We start from the raw sequence: 22767 nt of genomic DNA on the forward strand, positions 1-22767 counted from the left end.
CTGGGCTCCAGCAGAAGAGGGGTGGCCAGCAGGGACGGGGAAGTCATTGTCCCTCTCTGCCCTCGTGAGGCCCCATCTGGAGTACTGTGTCCAGATCTGGGACCCACCATACAAGAAAGTTGTGGAACTGTTGGAGAGGGTTCAGAGGAGGCCACAAAGATGATTAGAGGTCTGGAGCATCTCCCCTACAAAGAGAAGCTGAGGGAGATGGGCTTGTTCAGCCTGGAGAACAAGGAAAGGCTGCGGGGGGACCTCATTGCAGCCTTTCAGTACCTGAAGGGAGCATACAGACAGGAGGGGAATCAAATTTTTAAAAGGGTAGGCAATGGCAGGACAAGGGGGAATGGTTTAAAGCTAAGGGAGGGAAGCTTTATCTTAGATATTAGGGAGAAGTTCTTTACAGAGAGAGTGGTAAGGTGCTGGAACAGGCTGCCCAGAGAGGTGGTGGATGCCTCATCCCTGGAGGTGTTCAAGGCCAGGTTGGATGGGGCCCTGGGCAGCCTTGTGTAGATCCAGGCCTGGAGGCTGTGGAAGGGGGGTTGGAACTCCATGATCCTTGGGGTCCCTTCCAACCCAGACCATTCCATGACTATGATTCTATGATATTGCAGAGGAACATCATATGTCAAAACAAAGTGCCAGTGCCACAGTTTTAGACGGGAAGACTGCTGTGACAGTAAGGGGTTTTTTCATAAAGTTATTTGCAAATAATGGATAAATACAATAATGATAATTATTCACTGCAGACTACCACACAGGAGGAGACAAAGAACTTAAAACTGCTATCTTAGCTCTTCGAGACAGTCCATGACACTTAGAAGAACATAAAAAGGAGAGGTGAAAACAAATAAACACAGTATGTTCATACAAGTCAGGGAATTTCACAGGCAATAAAAAGGGTTTATAAAGTACATTACAAAGAGAGACACTATAGATATTGTAGGGGGATACCTGAGGGGAAGATACTTATATCCAAAAAGCATCCTGACCGATTTGTGAGCATAAAATACTGTAACCAAATGACATTAAATATTTGTACAAACAGCTGTTCCTGTTAGCACTGACACTAGAAGTTTATAGATTCTGAAGATTGTTAGGCCACTGGTACTGCATAAGTCTGTATTTGTGTATATGAGCAACAAGGACAGTCCTAAATCCTGGGAATAATCTTCCTTTCCTAGGATCCTGAGTGCTCTTGGGTCCCCACATTCAAAAGATCTCTATCATGTGAAAATGAGCTGAATTGTATATTGGTATTTATTTAGTATGAATAGGATTATAAAACATGCTGCTGTTATTTCCACTTCCCCCAGATGAGATCACTGCTGGCTGCTCAGACATCTCTGCTTCAACATAAAATCAGGCAGGTGAGCAGACGTGGAGCCCTCACATAACTGCACAGCAGGCTCGGCTAGTATGTGGCCACCAAAAGCACAGCCATGCAACTGAGACTGTGCCTCCCTGCCCAAAAATCTTCTCTGGAACAAAACAAAAACATCTTGGCTGGAGCCATTCTCACCTGGGAGGTAGGAGCTACCAGCTGAGAGGCAGATCCAGAGCCTGCTGCCTTACTCTGAGACATGTGCCTACGTGTATCCTAATCTGGAAACAACAGTAGTAGGTTGCTTGAGGTTACACATGCGGAGTGATCACAGAGATATATTGTGGTGCTATGGAAATAGTCCAAAGGAAAGAAAAGAGAACAGTAGATGAAACATACGCAAATTTTGGTTTCATATACAAAAAACAGCATAGAAAAGTTTTTCAGCCAGGGCCATTATCATGTGAATTACAAGCTGCATGAAAATTATGCATGTGACAATTAATTTATGTCATTTTTTTCAGATATGGAGAAATATCATAGAATATTGGTGTGTTTTAGGTTCAGCCTTCTATCTAACCTCTACATTAATAATTTGGAAGAGACGGTAAATTCATTGAGAGGATTAATGACAAGGACAGAAGAGTAATAAAAGGCATCCCAGAGAGATTAGGGTAGAAAACAGCAAAATCAGTTACATGCTGAGCTGGTGTGAATTAACAAAAGCAGAATAATCTGAAATACCAACACCATACAGAGGACAGAAACCAAAAGGATGTTATGTGGGTCGAAGACGGGCATTAAATGTGATATCAAACCATGATATGATGCGATAGCCAAAAAATGCCATTCATTTTGGAAAGAACCACCTCACTACAGAGTATGAAGAGTGTACTCCTTTTGGCTAGGAGTCTGGTGTGATCCCAACCACAGTACTGCATTCCTTCCTGGGTATCTCATTACCAGAATTACAGTTTGGGAAAAGCCAAAGTAATTAGGAAACAAGAAATTGTTGACACAGGGTGGCGGGGGTGGCAATTAGTAAGCTAAATTTGGAGACTTAGGTAGCAATGTTTAAAGGAAGAACATAACACATTAAAAATGTCCTGGAACTGCCAGAGTTGGAAAAGAATTGGCTGATACAAATCCTGGCGCAACTGAGCTAAGGCTGAGAGAGGGGGAGAAAAAACAAGAGATAAATGCAGGCAAAACAACCGGTTATATTTCCTGCCAATTGTCTCTATTAGGCTATCTTCCAAGGGAAGCTTTTTTCCCTTGGGATGTTAAAATGTGGATTGGACAGAATTCTGTGAGATGTATTGTTTTATATAGCTTAATAAGTGGTTTCTGTCACTAATATGGGCCAAATATATCAAGACAGCATACAGTTCCTGCTGTTATTAGGAGCAGGTATTCAAGCACAGAATGTGTCTCTCTCATTCTTCTATGATGTTCTACAGTGAGGTGCCCTTGCATTTACCATTTCCTAGAGATCTTTGATCTTTTGAATGGCATGTAACTGGCTGTAGGGATCAGCGAACGCAACATTTCCAACTGACTTGTATTTAACGTGAGATTTCTAGCTGAGAGAGTGGGACCATGTTTGAGTATGTGCTGCTTCCAATTCACTGAACTTATTAGCAGTTTATACCCTGTGTTTGGTTAAGAATGTTCTCAGATACGATTCTAAAATGTTATTAATCCTTTTCATTATTGTTTTTAATCATTGTGGGTACATACTATGTGCCAAGAATAGGCTGTGAGGTTTAGTTTTCTTGCCTGATAGTTTAATAATTCTCTCTTGAATAGAAGAACTTGCTTTCAGAAAGATTTATCAGGTTAAAAAAAGGTTTTGATTTAATATTTGAAGATGGAGTTAGTCTCCTGCTGTGCTTTAAGCATTTGAAAACCACTGCAAAGTGGCATTTCAAAGACAGCTTAATATTAAATTCAGTTTGCAATATTCATATCTAATTGTTGTAAGACCCGTTGTTCTGTTAATAAGTGGCAGAATAACAATGTTATTATGTTTGGCTTTCACATGCATTTTTAGACCTTTGTTAAAGGACATTGTTCTTGCAAAGGCTTTCCTCAAAGCAAAGAAAAACATTTACATATACAGTAGATAGACTCCTACAGCTTCAGAGCAGTCTGGGTGTTTATCATCTTCTGCATGACTGATTTGAGTGTTATTCTGCTCAGCTATTCTCAGAGTACACATTGTATTCTCATTTAAGCATTGGCTAGTTGTGTTATCCAAATCACTGCATTATGAAAATAAAATATCCAAGAATATGAAATGATATGAATAGGAAAATATGCCATTTTTTACGAACAGCATGCAATCTAGTCCTCTGTGTTTTCTTCTACAGCAGAGGCAATATAATAAAGAATTTTATATGACTTCAGCACTGATGTTATTGAGTGATTTAAAGCCATTTTCCCATTGTAACTCAGCTGTTCTGCGTTTTTAGAGATTGTTTTTACCAATATTACTGAAAATATCAAGAGAGCAGTTGCAGAAGTGACACTGGCTACTTGCTTCTGTTGGACAGCTTTTATCTGGCATAAAACTATTAAGCATACAGTCATTATGAATCATTAATAGCCTGACAGCAAAGTTGACTGCAGTGGGAAAATCAAGTCAGTTTTATTATTCATTAAGACATTCCTGAAGGAGCTAACTCTTCACAGAAAGAATAGACAATAGAATTATAATATTTCATACTTAGGAATGTGGTCATGTGTTAAACTACTTTGCTTTCTTATAATCAGATTTTTTCAGTTACTTATGCTAATCATTTTGGTAACATTTTTATTGCATGCATTCCACTTAATTCAAAACCTGTCTTCTAGGATATCGAAGTAATGTCTGAATTTCTTTGTAATAGTTACCTTGTACACACCTTCTTGTATTAAATTTTAGTTTCTCAAAGGATTTTTATAAGCTAAAATTAGGCCAACTATGAATTTAAACCTCGTCTGAAGACAGCGCCTCACATTCCTCTTCACACAGGTTTTGCTGTTTTCCAAACAGAAAAAAAAAACCACAGGTTTTGAAAAGATGTGTAGAGTTGTGATGCAGAATGAGGTCAGGGAAAGGAACATACACTGGTGGCTTGATGCACACATTCCAGTAATAACAAGAGCACTGAGACATTTGACCTCTTGGGTTATTTCTTTCATTTTGTCCTCTTTTGATGTGGGATAACAGCTCTCAAGTTAGAGCCAGAGAATTAACCTTGGGGTAGGGTGCTGTAGAGAGATACTAGATTCCAGCTGTTCTTAGAATAAAATTTGCAAACGTTTCCCTGAGATTTGTGAACTCAGCCTAACTTTTAGAGATACATTGGGTATGGGTCCATGAACACTGTCTGTGGGGTTGGCTCAAAATGTATTTGCCTATATGAGAGAGTGAACCCCTCCCAGACTTGTGTCTACTTAAGACATGCACTTACTCGGCATGCCAATCTCTTAATTTTTCTGTCTTCAGAATGAGAATCCCAATACCTCACAAGAAATACTAGAAGTCTAATGTATAAAGTGTTTCGATATTTCTGGTCATAGATATAAAAGTGGATGTTCCATGCTCACAACATTGTAGATTCCCCGTATCCATGCACATGGAACAGTGTTTTACTCCCAGCTTTTCATTTGGTCCAGTATCTGAACTTGGCTGGGAAGATGATCTTATATGACGGTGTAGAAAAATTTATTTTAAAAGAATAAGCAAATTCAGAGGTGCTCTGTTTTAGGTACTGGGCAGCTCGGGGACATTCAGCGTTATCATCAAACTCCTTAGCTTGTTCAAGACTGGCATTTTAGGATGAGAATTCTATGAAAACAGCATGATTCAAAACATCATAAGGTATCAGATGCATTCAGATCCATCAGGACTAATGTATCTAGAGTCATAAGTGCAGAATATCTGCTTGCAAACCGCTGTAAAACTATTAATGAATCTAGGTAATCTGGTCCACATCATGCTTCCTTCAGAGGCATAAAGATAGTGCTATTTATAGGCCAAAAAGAAAGCACCAAAATTAGAGAAGTGTTACTAAAAGAGCACTATAGAAAAGCTAGCACATTCTGAGAACAATCTGTCTTCAAGTAGGTTCTGGCTTCTACCATATATTCTGCTACCTCAACTCTTAAAATCTGATGTAGAAAACGAAATCTTGCAGATGACACCCTTTATTGCTAAAGGGTGTTTGGTATGTGGGGAACCTCTAAAGGCAACATCTTCTATTTATCCACCTGAAACCAGGATGGCCACATACACAATTCGATTCCTTCCCTCATCTCAGATTTCTTTTAATCTCCATCTCCAGAGTGCCTCTGACCACTGACAGCTCCTCCTGCAGATTTTCCCCTTCCTGCTTTCGTTTTCCTGCTTTGGTGTTACGCCGGTGAGCTCAATGTTGTTATACCGTGGTACTGTATGATACTCTGTTTTACCGTATGGATATTATAATTATAGTAACACGCTGATTAAGAACTTCAGACACAGATGAGCACTGCCCAGTACTAAACACTATGTATAAAAATGGAAGAAAAATCCTAGACCCATCAAATAATGTTTACAAGATACAGATGGATCAGACAGATACTAACGGATCGGGGAATGCAAAGAAACAGCAAACCTACCATATTTGTAAGTATGATAAGCTATTCTCTTGAAAACATAACACAATGCAAGCTAACACCTTTGGTCAATCTCTAAGAATTAAATGAAACAGAAGATTGCGCAGGTTTTTGGAGATTAAAAGAAATTAAAAGAAACTTTCATTGGAGACGGATGAGGGAACACTGAGGAAATCCAAGAGCCAGACAAAATGATAAACTGGGTAAATGCCGCACTTTTTGAAGGGGTACAAACAGGCCAAGGAAGCATTTGTCAAGATCAAAGTAAAGGACTTTGTGAGATTTCAGACAATGAGCACCACCAAAAAATATCTGGCTACGTGAGAGAATGGAAAAGGTGTATGTTAAAGGTATTACCCAACAGGAAACTGCTAGACTTGTTGAAGACATTGCTAGAAGGTTAATCATACCTTAGTCATCAGTAACATTGGGATTATGGGCCTGAATAAGAGGTAGGATGCTCGTAATCACGGTGATTAGAAAGCAGATAAAAAGGGAGAGATTGCACTGGAAGAGTATCAGTGCTACTTTAAGCACGGTCTGTCATTGGTCCCTACATTTAAGTGAAGGCGTCTCTCACTGTTCACAGTGTACCTCTGACAGCTCATCCAGGTCTTTCCATTTAATCGTTGGCTTTATTCTTTTCATCTGCATTTTTAAGCAGTGGCCTGTTCCTATCACTCTTTCCCCACATCCCCCTCAGAAAGCTGTTTGGGTTCCTGACCTCTCAGTTTCTCCATCGGCACTTCAGGTCCATTTGCTCTTCTCTCACTGTCTCCTCTCATAAGATCGTAAAAAACATTTTTTCTCAGTTTAGACTCATGGCTGCACAGCTCCGGGCATGAGCAGAGCCCTTGGGAGACCCATTGTTCCTGTCCTCTTCCAGCTTGCAGGCTCCCTGTTTGACTCCCCATCAAGGTTTGAATGTCTGTGGTGGTTTAGGCCTGGCTGGAGGCCAGACGCCCACCAAAGTTGGTCTATGAACCCCCCTTTGTAGTTGGACAGGGGAGAAAATGTATATTGAGAGGTTTAGGAATCAGTGTAAGGACAGAGAGATCATCCTGTCAACAACAACATGGGCAAATCACACTCAGCACAGAATGAAGGACAGAAAACTCTCTAATTTATTACGCTACAGAAACAGCGAAACTGGAGTGGGGAGCGACCAGATCTTAAAGCAACGTGAGCAGATCTTAAAACACTTTCCCCCCCACCACTCCCTTCCTAGCAGACTTTAGTCAGGATTATGCTCCCTTCTTCCCTCCCGTTGTGGCACGGGGAGGGCAGGGCCTGGGGAAGATGGGGTTCTTGGTAGCACCTTCCCCCTCCCCGCCATTCTAAGCAGACTTCCCTTTAGCCATGATTTTGCTCCCTTCTTCCCCCCAGTGGGGGTACAGGGGTGCAGGGACTGGGAAAATGGGGTTCTCGGTCACTTCTTCATGAGCTGTTTTCCTTTTCCAGATCTTATAACACCTCTACCTCCCCTCCCACCCTTCCCTTCTTAGCAGACTTCACCCTAGTCATGATTTCACTCCCTTCTTCCCCCCCACATTGTAGCGTGGGGAGGGGCAGGGACTGGGAGGTGGGGGCTTTGGTCAGTCCCTTGCAAGGTGGTTTCCTTCTCAGCCGGGGGGGGACACGACATTCATTCCACACCCTCCCCCTGCTGCACCGTAGGGTCTCACCCACAGCAGACAGTCCTCCATGAACTACTCCAATGTGAGTCCTTCCCCACAGGGCTTTACCTGTTCATCAGCTGCCCCGCCGTGGGTCACTGCTGTGGCGGGCAGTCATAAATCCCAATGTCTCTCCAGTCCTCTGTGGGGTCACCAGCCTCCCCCCAGCAAATCTCTCTCTTGCTCACCTCTGTGTTTCTGCTTCTCTTCATGGGCTGCAAGTGCTGGCAGGGGCTTGATCCAATACTGGTCATAGGATCTTCTCTACGTCTCCACCTGCTCCATCCAGCATGGAGCCTCTCCACTGGCCACGGTCATGGGCTTCCTTCTTCTCTCACAGGACCTGAAGACAATGATGAGATGCCACATAAATGGCCAAAGACTCAAACAGAGCAAGACTATGAAGAGTGGAAAAAGAAGATCCTGGAAAATGCTGCTGAGGCACAAGAGACAAGTAGGAGTCTCTGCAGTGCCACCGAGTAGTACAACTGCTGCTTGCTCATCATTTTAACTCTCCCTCTGCTCTAAGAAGAGTTCCTGTAGCACAGGAGGGACAGCTACCTGGTAGCCAGCTGGTTTTATTTATTAGCTGTTTAAGGATTTCAGAAGTTACTTGAAGTAAATTACACCGTAACTGAGGTGATTTTACAAAAGCTTGTCTGACCGTTCCCCAGGCTGGTACCTGAGCAGCTAGGGCATGACACAGAATAGCTTCATTCTCAAGAATGATGTGTTAAGAGTAGAGAAACTGTAAGCTTTATGCTCTTGGGCCCCTGGCTAGGAGTAGTGTGTGAAAAAAAGAGGGAGGGGACTAACGGTCCCTCACTGAACTGCAAAACCAGCAGAAGAATTAAGACTGAGTTTTTACATTTTTTTTATTTTTTTTTTTTTACTTTTAGCAGTACAACACTGCTGTACAGTTACACTGCAGTGTAACTACATGTCTCTTATGTCTTCTGCCCTGGATGTGCAAAAGAAGTTAACTTTTATGACCCCTCATTTCAAAACAACCCAGAAGGCCCCAAGTGTCCCTATGAACCAAAAGTAAGGTATCTGACGTCTGAGCATTTCGAGTGGAAACGCTGTCCCTGGCTGAGCTTCTCAGCAGTACATTAAGGGCTTGCCAAATGCCTCACTGCTGTGCATGCTCCCTGCTTACCAGGGTGACACCAATGGCACCAGGATCACAGTAGTCGACACCATTACCGGCTTTAGATGCCAGCGTGTGGCGCTGGGTCTTTCTGTCACACTTACTGACTTGCAGGTCACCCGAGGTTTGGCCTTTCAGCACTTTGCAGAGCTGAAAACAAACTTCACAGGACACAGTGAAACACCCTGTAAGGCTGCAGAGGTCAGCTTCACTGGACCCCAGAGCTGCGTGATGGCTGCCAAAGGGGAAGGGACTCTATTAGGAGCAAAATAGCAATCCTGCTGGCCAGATGCACCTTCTCCTTGGAGAAGATGGAGAGGAAACACGTCCAAGACACCAGTGAGCATCCATGTGTCAGCCTCTTACAAAACCAGAAGAGGGAATAGCACCCATTAGCTGGAAAATTAAACCTTCTGGCCATTTTCCTGTCACTTCTCCTCCCAAAACATAAAAAAGGAAATCATTTGAAGCCAACTTAATTAGCAGGAGCTAATCTCATTGCAGATGCAAGTTCTGAAACGGAGCTGTAACTGTGGAGTGGACTTGAACACTAACGCTTGATGCGCAGAGAAAGTGCTGGATAATGAACCCATGCAGAGTAAGAGCTGCAACAAGTGCCTGCCCTTTAAAGCCCAGTCCAATACATAGCAGAGGGCTCTCAGGGTGGGAGAGGATCCAGCCTCCTACATTAGCATTATGTTGTTAAGACCTACTCAGAGATGCTTTGAGGTGGGTTGGTGCAGGGATTTAAACCAGAGCTGAGAAATAGGCTTATTGCATTTTAATGGACTCTATTAGTATTCATTCAGAAATAGGCAGACCCATTAATAAAATACCATTTAGCAGGCAGAACCACTGTGGAAGGAAAACATGAACAAAAGTGGGCCTTCACAGGAGGTGAGACGTTGTCAAGGTTATTACGTTTGATTTTAATTCTTCTTCTCCCTGTCGATTCTGGAAATGCTGTGGAAGTCCAGAATTCAGGACTATGGAAAGGGAGAAGCATAACTGGAAAAGATGACTAGACTAGTGTAAGCCAGGCTTACAATCTCTTTATTAGCAGCCAACACTGTTGCTAAATCAAGGGATGTGAAAGTCCATAAAGTCAAAGACAGCTTTGCCGTGGTTTGATGCCTTTGCTGCCAAGCTAGTTAGAGTAGTGCTGGATTCTGTGTTTCCTAAGAGTCTACCCAGCTCATGCTGAGTTTTGCAGAATCTAGAAGAGGAAGAAAGGAAACCACAGCTTTAATAAATAATGTTCTGCTTTTAGCTGAGAGATTGTAAGTGGCTCCAAACTCTTTATACATCAGGGAAAAGTTTTAACTACAAAATAAGCCAGTAGCATGAAGAAAATGTAAATGTTAAAGAGCAAAATGAGGGGGAAAAAAGGGCTTCCACCTCCTAACTGGGTTAAAGGCAGTCTGGCAACACACCGTCTCCCTGCTACTGAACAGCATCAACACCTATTTTGCATGTCACACCATATCAACTTCTCAGCCTTCAGGAAAGTTGTCAGGAGGAATAAAAAAGCCCTCAACCTATAACTTACAAAATTAAGGGCTGCAGTCTCACAGACCATGAGAAGAACTTACAAGTTTTAAATACAGTAAGGAAACTTAGTGTTTCCTTTAGGAAAACACTGTCATTTTACTGCAGTTCAGCTCCAGGTAGGAAGTAACAAGTACAAAGAATAGAAAGGTGACTGAATAGGGATTGGAACACAGCTGCCAGGAGCAGGGGGAAGTGGAGGGAAGACTGCAGGCATTTCTCGCCAAAGAGGGGTTTGGGGGTGGGTTTCCCACTGCCGTCCAAAGGACACTGCTTAGTACCACAGAGGCTGAGAAGTTTCTGGTTTGAGAAGCAAAAGCCCAGAATCCTGTTCGCTGTTCTGAGCAAACGACCAAATAGACACTGAAAAAAGTGTAACGAGTCTCTGGAGTTCCCCACTCGTTGCGGCTGCCCAACTAAATAAGTCTATTTCCTTATGACCTAAGGCCATGTTAATGAGAAGTAACTCTTGTAATTAGAGACTCTGTGGTGGTCCAAACCACCATCGCTAACCAGCAGAGAGTATGAGCTACTGACCTTCAGATCCAAGTGGAGAATGTAATGCTGGTTCGAGTAGTGGACCTCCTGGTGCCCAGTGAGTGGAGACTTGGCCGGGGCTTGTGCAAGCTGTGGCTGGTGGTGGACTACTTGGTGTGCACTGCCTCTGTCTTCAACATCGTTCTTATCAGCTTCAACCAGCTCATCTCTGACACCAAAGCGGTAAGGGCTGGGCGAGTGAGGGTGCTGCAGGGGCTCCACAGCTGCCCTTTCAGGGAGGATGGGCTGCTTGGGGCACCTGGCTCTCGCACATCAATCAAACACCACAGGAGACAGGGGACTAAGGCAGCTCCCCTGTGCCCTGGAAATATTGCTGGGGTGATTGGCTTTGGCAGACAAGACAACTGATTCTCACTTGAATATGGGCAGAGGTACTCTGGTTTAGAAACAGGTACAGTTTGTCCATGCTGCTGTTGCAGCTAGAAGGGAACAAGGTGAGCTTATTTCCTCACCAGCCACACTTGGATAAGCTTAAGTAGTATTACCCAGCTGAAGCAGATCATGTCCCTCAGAACATAGCAGCACACCTGCTGAAAACTGATAACCCAAGCCAGCCTAGCTGCATCCTAGCACAAAGGGATTTCCTTGCAATGGGTATCAACCCCTCAGGGAAAGGTAGATGTATACAGCTGTGATGGTTCCAGAGAGGCATTGCTGAAATCAAATGAGCTTCATTTTCACCTGGACCATCCTACCTCAGAGTATTTTGGATGGAGAAGAAAAAAAAATAAACCTGGTAACAGGTTTTACTCTTCTACACACATTTTTTGCTTGTTCTTCAGCCTCCTGTTCCACCCACATTTCCTTAAAACATGAATTCACCTTCATGGCTCAATTCCACTTGGAGGAAATGATAACGTTTTTGGCAAAGCCATTTTAGTGGCACCGTCCCAAATCTGACCCCAACTTCATCCCAGATTTCTGCATGAGAAATATTGTGACTGTTTGTGGAAGGATCACTTTTCAAAGTCCAAAGAAAAATTTGCTGTAACTCTCCACTATCCCTTTTCTTCCCATGTTCCTTCACAATCCTGTTGATCACATTCATCCCCACAGTTCTCAGCCGCTCACCTTCCTCCTGCGAGAGGCACTGGGGCGCCGGTAGCGCTTCCTGTCAGCGTTCTGCCCTGAGTTCAGCTGAGCCGCGGCACCGGATCGCAGCGAGTCGTGTCAGTGCCCCGCACTGGGCGCCACTGGTGGCGCATTGAAAGGCCCGGACTGCGATCGCGGTGGATCGAAGACACCTTTAGTAACAACTGAGCAAGCTTTTATCCCCTCTCCTGGCTGAGGCAGCAGCCTCCAGTCAGGTTTCTGGACTTTTCATTACTACAAGAACCACAACATTCCTATACAAAAGGTTGTCCCAGGGGCGTCCTTCTGTCTGCACCTTCCTTACCGTGACGCACAAATCACATCTCTACACGACCCTCTTTTCTACTTTTTCTCTTGCTTTTGCAGCTTCTCTCCAACGATGGGCATGGCTGCTGCCCTGACTGTGGTCCAGCAGGACCCTCATGTCCATTACCATGGTCAGGGCCAGGCATGGAGCAGTCTGGCCCCAAGAGCATTGCAAGAGAGGATGCCACTCCCAATTAGGTGCTCTCCAATTAACGCCTGCCAGGGATTTATTGCACCCAGCGTGTGCCTGCGGGCAGGCTGGGCTCTGCAAGGGGCTCCCGGCACCATTGCTGGCCCAGGGCAGCCCCTGCTTCGGAGAGGCACTCCGGTCACCGGTGGGACAGGGACGTGGGTGGCACCCGGGGGCCCCTCATGCCCGGGCACCGTCATCCTCCCCGGCCTGACAAGGTCACCCTGGGCAATGCCTGCACCAGGGCGGTGCCGGTGCCCTGACAATGGCCCCTTCCCCCGGTGCCCTGGGAATGCCCCATTCCCCTGGACCCTCCGCTGAAGAAGCAGCAGATGTCGCTGGGGAGCCAGGTTGCACCCACAGTCTCTGGACACCCCCCAGTCTCCAGAACCAGCTCCCGCTGCCCCAGCCCCGCCCGGGACCCACCCCCCACCCCGGCCCCGGTGCGTCTCCGATTCCCAGGCAGCTTCCCCCCGCCCCCCTCCCACCGCTCACTTCATCTCGAGCGCTGCCACCTTCCTCTTCTCATAGAGCTTGTCATTCTGCGCCCGCACCACGCCAGGCGTCAGTGGCGCGGAGGTCGCTGCTGTCACCACCACACCCCAGCGTCTAATGAAAACAACTTTAATGAACCCGGGTCATTAGCGCGCCGCTCCCCCGGTGTCACAGTTTTGTGTAGCTGGGTGCTGGGAGAGACATGGGGCTGTAGAAAATGGTTGTTGTGAGGAGCTGCTGGAATTCTCTGTGGCCCCAAAGTGTAAATATTGGGCCAAAGCGCCTCTGTGAATCACATATAGGAGAAAAAAAACCCTGCTGGCAGCTGCATTTTGCCACCAGAGAAGGGAGTGAGGAGATGTAACGAGCTGTGCAGACACGCAGGCTGGGGAGGGTCGGGGAGGAGGCGCCCTGGGTGTTGGAGAGAGAAAGATGCCCCTGCAGCCTGTGGAGAAACCCACGGTGGAGAGGGTGTTTCCCCCCCCGCCCCCGAGTCCATGGAAAAGGCCAAGACCCCACCTGTGGCCAGTGGAGAGGCTCCACGCTGGATGGAACAGGTGGAGACACAGAGAAGATGCTGTGACCCTACGTTGGAGCAAGGCCCTGCCAGCACTTGCAGCCCACAGAGATGAGCGAGAGAGAGATTTGCTGGGGGGGAGGCTGGTGACCCCATGGAGGACTGGAGAGACATTGGGATTTATTACTGCCCACCATAGCAGTGATCCATGGCGGAGCAGCTGATGAACAGATAAAGCCCTGTGGGAAAGGACTCACATTGGAGAACTTTGTGGAGAACTGTCTGCTGTGGGTGGGACCCCACGGCATTTATTCCACACCCTCCCACTGCTGCACTGTGGGGTCCCACCCACGGCTATTGATGTGTAGCAGGGGCTGGGGCCCTGGCATGCTGGCTCCCAGGAACCAGGATGGTTCCTGGCATCAGGTGGAACTGGGTATTCCATGGATTTAAATGGACTGACAGGGGTTTCAGCTCGCCCTGGGGGAGTGCAGGTCCCCATGGGTGGGCTCAGGGGCTGCTTCTCCTCCTCCTTCAGGGTTACACTGCCCGGGCAGTCCTGGCACTGCCACCGCGGGCAAACATCCGCTCTGTATCGCTCCATCAGAGGGGCGAGGAGCTCCCGACCGCTCGCAATCAGGGGTGTCACCTCCACTCGGCCTTTGGCCAGCAACTGGAACACCCCGGGACTGGGAGCCAGAGCTCTCGTGTCCACAAGCCACCAGTTTCCAAGTCCCAGTGGCCATGTTCAAACCACCTTTGGGAACGCTCCACCATTGAAGCAGATTCCCAGTTTGCCCGGAACGTGCCGGCACCGCAGGGACCACGGGCGGTGAACCACGACGGGCGACAGCCCCGCTGAGCCCGGGAAGGGGCCTGGGCTGGGGCTGCTTGCTGGTACCAGTGATTCAGTGACATGGAATAATGCTGAGGGGATGGATGTAGATAGAGTTTAACAGACAATTAATTAATAGAATGTCAACTGTTTGTCATAAAACTTGCTGTCTGGCGTAAATCTTGGTGTCTGCTGTGGTGTGATGAGTGAGTGATTGTGAAATCAAGTTACTGTAAACTAAGTAAAGGGCCCCAATTTGTAGTCCCGAATCCCTGTGAAGAGATTGGTTGGAACTTGTGGTGGATATTAGATGGAGGTTGAGATCAAAAACTTAATACAGATCTCGAAGAGCAATAAAACTAAGAGAAAGGAATATGTGGGAAATTAAATATTTCCACCGTGTCTGATCTAATTGATCCAAGACGTGGCGAATCGCATGCAAAGTTACTGTGAACCATATCCCTTCTTTGTCTCCTATAAAGTTATGAGTCACGTGGTGTAGCAACTTTCTCCCCCTGATGTCCAATAGAGATATAGATAGAAACTCTTGATTAACAAAACTAATCTTTTTCAGTGCACAGAACTGTATAACTGAACAAAAACTAAACTTTATTACTATGCACAACTAAAACAACAATAAAAACACAATAATAAAAATAATAAAAATAATAAAAATAATAATAAGTGCTGACAATACAAAACATTCCATTTTAAAGCGTCGCTCCCACATATCCGCATCAGCTGGAGCAGAAGCCTGGGTCCTCTGCCTTGAATTAAAACAACAGAAAAGGAAAATTTAGATTCTTTCTAAATTATCTGAGCTTGAAGAGACCTTTTAGTCTCAGTAACACCCACCTGTCTGGTTGTTCCGGTGGGTAAAGCTGCACTCGTTCGGAAGGCGATGACAACCTGAAAGTCTAATGGCAAGGGAACAATATACCACTACAGCCATAGCAAGGACGTTGTCCCTACTGCCTGGCTATAGTGCTGTAGAAAGGAACATTTACCACTCGTGGAGTTGTAGGCGCATCCTGTGATTCAGGCAAGGGAACTGGGGTCTCACCCTCACCAGCGCCGGCCACTTTGTACTGCTCTGCTGCTTGACTGCGTGTTCACCTAACTGTGTTTTTGGACACGCGCAGGCGCAGTTTTCCCCCTACGTCCCCACAGAAAGTACTAGAAAGGGAAGGTTCAAACTGTAACCGTCGCAGTCTAATCCTAAAATGATGGGTAACAATCAAAGTGGAGCCTCTAAGAAGAATCCCCTAGGGTGTGTGCTAGCCCATTGGAAGGAATTGGTGGGATCAGGAGGCACTGAAAAGAAGAAAACACTTATGAAATATTGTAATCAGTAGTGGCCTTGGGATAAATTAGAAGATGGGGCTAAATGGCTACTAAACGGAACATTAGATTATAACACCTTATTACAATGGATGTTATTTCTAAGAAGAGAAGGAAAATGGGATGAAGTTACATATCTGGGTATGTTTTATACCCTCCAACACCATCCACTGTGGCAAAGGGAGTGTGGATTAGTCCCACCACAAGATCCTATGGTACTAGCACTCGAGAGGGAGAATAAAAAACACAAAGGTAAACTGAGGGGGTGTTGCTCGACGTGCAGTATAGGGCAGAGGTGTACCAGACCCGATAAAATTTACCAGGTACCAGAACAGGATCTGAACGATATTTTTAAGCCTCCCCCTTGGCTGCAGGAACAGGATGAGGACTCGGATGCAGCTTATACTTCTCAGCAAGTTATAGAGTCTATTTTCCGCACGTCAATCTCACCTCTTTCCGGGGTGTAAACCTGACTCGCACCTTGTAGCGCTGTCCCGGAGTCAGGGTCCCGGCCGAGGGCAGCACCTGGAAGACACAGCGCTTGTTCTTCCACTGCCTCAGCAGCTTTTGTTTAATGTAAAGTGGCAAATACTTGTCCACCTGGGCACAGGAAGGAACCTTGTGAGGTCTCTTTGGGCTGTGAGGACAGACCCTCAAGTTCCCACAGGGCTCTGAGACACCGTCACAGTGCCAAGAGCACCCACATCCAGACCAGATGTGGCCACTACAGCCTAGAACTGGAGGGAAAACCTGTGGGCAGGGCAGGCACATGGGCAGGCACCGTCCCTGGAGGAGGACGAATGGGTGAAGGTGGCAGAGAAGTGAAGCATCAGCTGCTCAACAAGTCCAGGTGAACCAGCCTTGCTGCATACCCTCCAATCTCCCTCCCACGAGCCATCCCCACGCGGTGAGGCACCCACAGCGGCAGAAAAGGCACGAGAGGCACAGAAAACCCAACCGAGAAGTTACGTGTCCCGCGTCGTCTCTTCCTCCTTTTCACAATGGGCTCATTCACGGTGATGGAACAGGGGACCTGGAGTTGGTTGTGGAGCTGGATGGTTGCTTCCTGACTCTGTCCACACTGGACAGCAGCAAACTCCAGTCTGTCCCTGGACACGCAGACGGATGGCTCAGCCACACTGGCACGCAGACGGATGGGAAATGTGGGGCCTTCTTCTGCCTAGTGAGGGGCAGAGCATCCAGCTGAAGGTCCAGGCAACATCTGCTGCTGCCCCCAACCTGACAGCTGCCTCAAAAGGCTGTGCTGGCACAGGGAGGTGAGGAAGGATACAGTACCTTGATGGGCAGGACAACATTCACTTCTCCCACCGGCAGGTTGGCACTCTGCGGGTCAAAGCTCACTTGAAATGTCTCTGTCTCACAGAAGGGCAGGTTCTTCACGCAGCCCAGATCCACACTAAAACCTTGAATGGGTGAAAATAAAGCAGCTGAGATACACCAGCAACGTGAAATTGGTCACAAGTATCTTCAGACCGTATGGGTGTCCACAGGACTGTCAGGCAGAAGGACCCTTTGTGTCTCCAGAGAAGACTGCCACTCCTTCTCTCTTGTCACTGCTCAAAGGGAAAGGAATTTCACAGCCTGAATTCAAGACCCGCAGGGTAAAACGGAAACCCATCAGCTGAGGAGCACCAGCAATTCCTTCACCAGGCCCCCAGGAAGGATGCGCAGATCTCTCCAAAGAACTTCCAGGGAAGATTCCCCTGTGCTGTGGTGCTGCTTGGAAGACAATTTAGAGGAGACACCTGACCACCCTTCAGATGCAGCAAGTCACCATCTGATGGTCCTCAAGGACCTGTTTTGAAAGCCTGTTTTGACCTCAGAGGCTGTTGTCTCAATAGAGGCTAAAGCAGCACTGTGCCATTACGAACTCTAAACAAAGCACTTCCAAAGCACCAAGGGTCCCATCTGCTCCCAACACAAGCTCATGGAGCGCACAAAGACACTCAGGAGATGCTCCTGGTAGCCAAGAGCAGAAGATGCTGAGAGGTGACCATGGAGCCCCCGCAATGAAGCGTCAGGGCAGCCCAGGTGGCTGCACACTGCGGGCCAGGAGAGTTCTGGCTGCAGAGCACCGAGCAGGGGGAGGAAGGAAGAGAAAACGATGCAAAAGAGCACTCAAAACCCTTCCCCGTGGCCCCAGCTCATCTGTCAGAGACAGGTCCTTCAAGCCCGCGGGAAGTCTCTCCAGCATGGGTTACCGGTGCCACACAGAGCCCGTCCGTCGGCGCAGAAGGACACGGGGAGCTGCCCGGGGTTGGTGATCTTCACGACGTGCGTGTGGATGTCACCAAGAACGACGTGGCCAAAGTCCAGGATGTACTCGGGCAGCTCCACTCTGGAAGGAGAAGCAAGGAGAGTCCTTAAGGTGGAGGAGGATGCAAACAAAGCAGGTGCTTCTGTAGTCACTGCTGCAGAAACTCCAGCCCATGAAGCCCAAGGTCTGATCTTCTGCTAAGAAGACTTTGGTACATCACGGGGCACCCAGGTCCAAGCTTTTATCAGCTACTAACAGGTTCTTAGAATAAAATGAGTTTAAACAGACACTGGGCACAACTCCTCTGCTGTGAAAAGCCACTGGAAAAAAGTCCTCAGGCTGCTCAATGGTAGCACGTCCAAACTGTCAGGACCAACCCCCTTCTCAAGTCCCCAGCTATTCCCAGAGACAAGGAGCTCCCAGGAGCAGGGGCGCACCACTGTGCGCTACCATCAGAGCACAGGGGCCCTACTAACTTGAGAAGCCTCCGACGAGCACGCTGGTCAAAGGCAGCATCCTCCGGGGAACCGGAGGAGAGAGCTTTCTGCTGCTCCAGGGCGTGCTGCTCCATCAGCATGTTCTCCATCTCCATCTGCAGCCCAACATCCAGCTGAGGAAAACAAAGACAGTGGCTGGTTAGCAAAGGCAAGTTAATCCCACCCTGCTCTTGGTAAGAAGCAGGAAGAAGTCCTTCACTCTGAAGGTGGTGAGACTCTGGCACAGCTTGCCCAAGGAGGTGGTGGAGGCTTCATGCCTGAAGACGTTCAAGGATGAAGCTTTGAGCAACCTCATTTACTTAAAGGTGTCCCTACTCGCTGCAGGGGGTAGATGGCCTCTGGATGTCCCTGCCAACACAGTCTATGATGGGGTCCTTCTGTCCAGCTGCTCAGAATCTGCCAGGACCATATCTGAAGGGAGATGAACTCCAGCACCTTCGCCTGCTCAGCCACCCTTATGCAAGCTGATCTGACCAAACAAGTCAAGGACCTTCCAGAGCTCCAAGTAGCTGTCTGTCCCCAGCTGCTGCCAGGGCAGCTCAGACAAAAGCTCTCTCCATGAGGGAACCACATCAGCGCTGACAGCTCTTGGAGACACATCTCAGTTGCTTGAGCACAGTCTTCAGGACCTCCCACTCGGGCACTCAGGAAGCTCAGGCACCCACGGGAAGGACCACTACCAGAGGAGCCCCATGTTTGTGGCCAGCCCAGGGGAGCCAGCTGCAAGGGGGACAAGTGACACAGGGAGAGGGTGGCCCCTGCCAAACAGGGCAGCAGCCGGTCTCACCACAGTGCCAGAGTCGTCCATGGGTGGCTCGCTGGCCGTGGCCTCCCCGACAACCACCGCGTCGTCTCTCTGGCTGTCTCCTCCAAGCTTTTCTTTTGCCTCTTTGAGGATGTGCTCATAGTTCTCATTTCCTGAAGGAAGAAAACAGCCACAAATAGAAGTGTGGGCGCAGCGGCGTCCCCGTTAAAGCTGGGAAGCTCCACACCCCCAGCGTTGGCCCTTCCCACAAACACATTCCTCCAGCAACGCATGGAAAGAGGATGCTGCTTTTCTTCTATGTTCTCTCCCACCCATCTTCCTCCACACAAGGGAGCATCTCATCCCCCCCACCCCTGCCCAAATCCCTGCCAACCCACATTACAGCTTTCCCCAACACTGCTTTCTAGCTGTCCCCTTTATCCAGGCCACCAACAGATGACACTGGCCAGGATGGCTCTCTGGAGCAAAGCCCATGTGCTTCTAGAAAGCAACCAGAAGAACAACAGCCCTGAAACCTCCAGGCTTGGTGGAGGTGGGTGTGAGCTGCCCTATGAGCATGACGACACAGGGGACCTCCCCGAGGAGCAGTCAGACAGTGCTCACCTTTGATTCTCCTCGGAAGGTCCAAATAAATCCTGGGAAAATTCCCCTCTCCTTTCAGCCTGATCTCTTCTGGCTCCAGGTGACCCACTTGGATCTGGAAGGTCCGGCAGAAGACTCCAGGCACTCCCGGCAGGTGATAGACAGTGAGCACTTGCTCTCTGCCAGGTCCAATGTAACCCTGGAGGTGTGGAAGAAGAGGAGGGGAATTCAACCAGAGGGCTTGGCGGAGGGGTGGCTCAGACCACCGGTAAGCTGAGATGAGAAGGCACCTTGCAGGTTCTCACACAACACATCGCCTTCCAGCTTCCCTGCATCCAAAAGCTCAAGTCTCCTACACCAGGCTGTGGTTTGTCCTCCTGCCAACACTGCCCACCCTCTGCCAGAGCCAAGCAGCAAAGAAAAGCCCTTCTGCCAGCTGCTGTGGAGGAGGAGCGGCGTGCCCAAACTCTCAGCAGGGCCAGCAGCTCCTGTCATGGCACTGCAGTGGCTCCCAGGCTGGTGTCCAAGAGCCTGACTTCTTACTCATGAGCCCAACCAACAGCTCCTGCCTGGGTGGTTACACCGAGGGTACATGGCACGATCTAGACTCACAGTGACCTGCAAACTTACACCCCTGGAAAAGCAGAGGCAGAGGCTCGGACGAGCTCCAGGGATGAAGGGGTTCCCCACAAATCCCCTCCTCACTGGGCTCCTAGAGAAGAGCTGTCTGAGCCTGGAGTTGGGCTCATGCCAAGCAGGTTGAGAGCCAATGCAAACAGGTGGCAACACTGCTCAGGGGACAGGGCACAGCCACAGCTCTTCTCAGCTCACTGGGCTGGACCTTCAGCTCCCTGCTCGCCCCCCCACGCCGCAGGGAGAAGCTGCTGAGCAGGACACATCCTGCCTCTTGGTCCCCAGAGCCCCGGACTCCAGCTCCCAACACGGCATCTGCAAAAGCAAGTCCTGCCAAGCTGCTTGCACAGCAGCAACTGCCCAGGGCCAAGCAGAGCCGTGTCCTCTGGAGCAGTGAAACCCCTGGAGACTGGCACGAGGACATATGAAAGCCATTTGGCCTCCTCTTCCCATTGCCAGGAGGGACACGGATAGGAATGCTGCTTCAGCTGAGGGATCCAGGCAGAACCCAGGCACTGGGACAGGGGATGCTACGAGCTGGAGGAGCGAGGGGCCGGCGCGAGTTCCAACAAAGGAGCTGCGTGCCCAAGAGAGGGACTATTTACATCCTTAGTGCTGACAGGAGGCAGGCAGGGACCTGGAGGAAGTCCTGTCCCACCACCCAACCCTGAGGGGAAGGAGACGCTCAGGAGACCTTGCACCATCCTGCTCCAGTGCCGCTACCAGCACAACTTCACCTGGTACAACTAGGACTCTGCTTGCCCAACCTTTTGTTCCTCCCCTATAACCCCCTCCTGGGCAGCCTATTGTGGAGCCAGCGTCAACCCCTCGTGCTACTCACGGTGCTGGGCAGGACCAGGGGCACGCCAGGCTGAGGACTGTCCGCGGTGGCCGTGCTGGGGCTCAGCACCACGTAGGTGAATCCCATCTTCCCGCTGTTCCGCAGGGTGACCTCTGATTTGGTGACTTCGGTAAACAGCTGGAGAGAAGACAGAGGGGCGGGAAACTGAGGACACACATCTGGATGTTGGCAATCTCCTCCTGCTGACACTGGGATGAGAGCCGATGGACACAACACAAGAGAGAGGCAGAGGAAGAGGAGGGACGGGCACCTGACTCTCCCAGGCCAACCTGAGGAACCCATGCAGGTATTTATGGCAGCGCGCAGAGGTGCAGCAACCACCACAAAAAGCTCAGTAATAAACTGGGGGATGCCCCACTGCTGGAAACATCTGGTCAGGCTGGATGAGGCTCTGAGCAGCCTGACCTAGTGGAAGATGTCCCTGCTCAGTGAAGGTGGACAAGATGACCTCTAAGGTCCCTTCCAACCCAAACTGTTCTAGGATTTTAAGATACAAGTCCTCAGCACTTTAAGGCGTCATCTGACAGCCAGCTGAAACACAAAGGAGGACCATGGCTCCCACCAGGAAGCTTCTTCTGTTACCAGCCCCCTTGAGCTGGGGGTGCTCAGTGGTCTGGACAGCAAGCCTTAACTAGTGCCAAGGACCTTCTTGGCCGAGCCCCTATTCAGTCTCTAATCCATCTCCAGTGAGCTTAGTTCCCTCGGACTTCCCCCGCTTCTCGGATTGATGGAGCCCTGGATGGAGCCCTGGATGGAGCAGAGCCTCTGCAAAGGCTCCAAGGAAATTCAGGACAGATCAAGGCAACTGCCCCATCCAGCATGGCCAGCCCACCGTGCTCTCAGTCACCATCCCTTGACCCACTTGTAGGGCATCACTTGTCTTTACGAGGCAGCCACGTACTTGCTGGGATGCCTGGATTCTGCTGGCACTGACAGAGAGGCACTAAGGAGGCATTTCAGAAGGAAAGGGATTTGCAGAGCTTCCAGGGACAGCAAACCAAGGACACGGGGCAAGACGTACAGGGCCAACAGCTGGCAATGTTGGGGGGGCTGACTGAAAAGAGGTAAAATGGGGATTGTTCTGGGACATTCTCTCACACGGTGACTGAAGCCCACAGTAACATTGTTCCTGGTTCCTTTTGTTGGTCTATGGAGAGCACTGAAAGAGACCATCTCCTTGGACCCCAGGATCCGGGAGCGGATCTGCAGATGGATGTCTCAGGGCACAACTCCCTGGAGATCACCGCCTGCCCTGGGAGCCAGAGTTCATTGAAGAGGAGGGATTCCCAGCTTCAGGAAGGGCAATGGAGATGACCATTAAAACCAGCTTGGACACAGGACCTGTCACCCCAAAGCTGCACCTCCAAGCCAAACAACCAAAGAAGCCAGTGAGAGTCCTGGACCTCGGTGGGCAGCCACCTGCCAGGGATGGTCTCAAGGATTCCTGCCAAGAGAAGTGCCTGGTACCTGCAGCCC

The 22767-nt window shown here is 48.8% G+C and overlaps 1 protein-coding gene across 1 annotated transcript in view; it reads left to right on the plus strand.

The window, feature by feature from the left end:
* The window catches only part of LOC311204220 (hydrocephalus-inducing protein homolog), a gene marked incomplete at both ends in the record, with an annotated part of 78931 nt that extends 66774 nt beyond the window's left edge, over positions 1–12157 (plus strand). The window contains 2 exons of the mRNA XM_084280675.1: positions 11029–11059; positions 12035–12157. Coding sequence (XP_084136801.1) covers positions 11029–11059; positions 12035–12157 — 154 coding nt within the window. The remainder of the gene's footprint in view (positions 1–11028; positions 11060–12034) is intronic.
* Positions 12158–22767: the final 10610 nt, after the last annotated feature.

This window comes from Gallinula chloropus, assembly GCF_964237585.1.
Source record: "Gallinula chloropus genome assembly, contig: HAP1_SCAFFOLD_40, whole genome shotgun sequence".
In the NCBI taxonomy this organism is placed as follows: Eukaryota; Metazoa; Chordata; class Aves; order Gruiformes; family Rallidae; genus Gallinula; species Gallinula chloropus.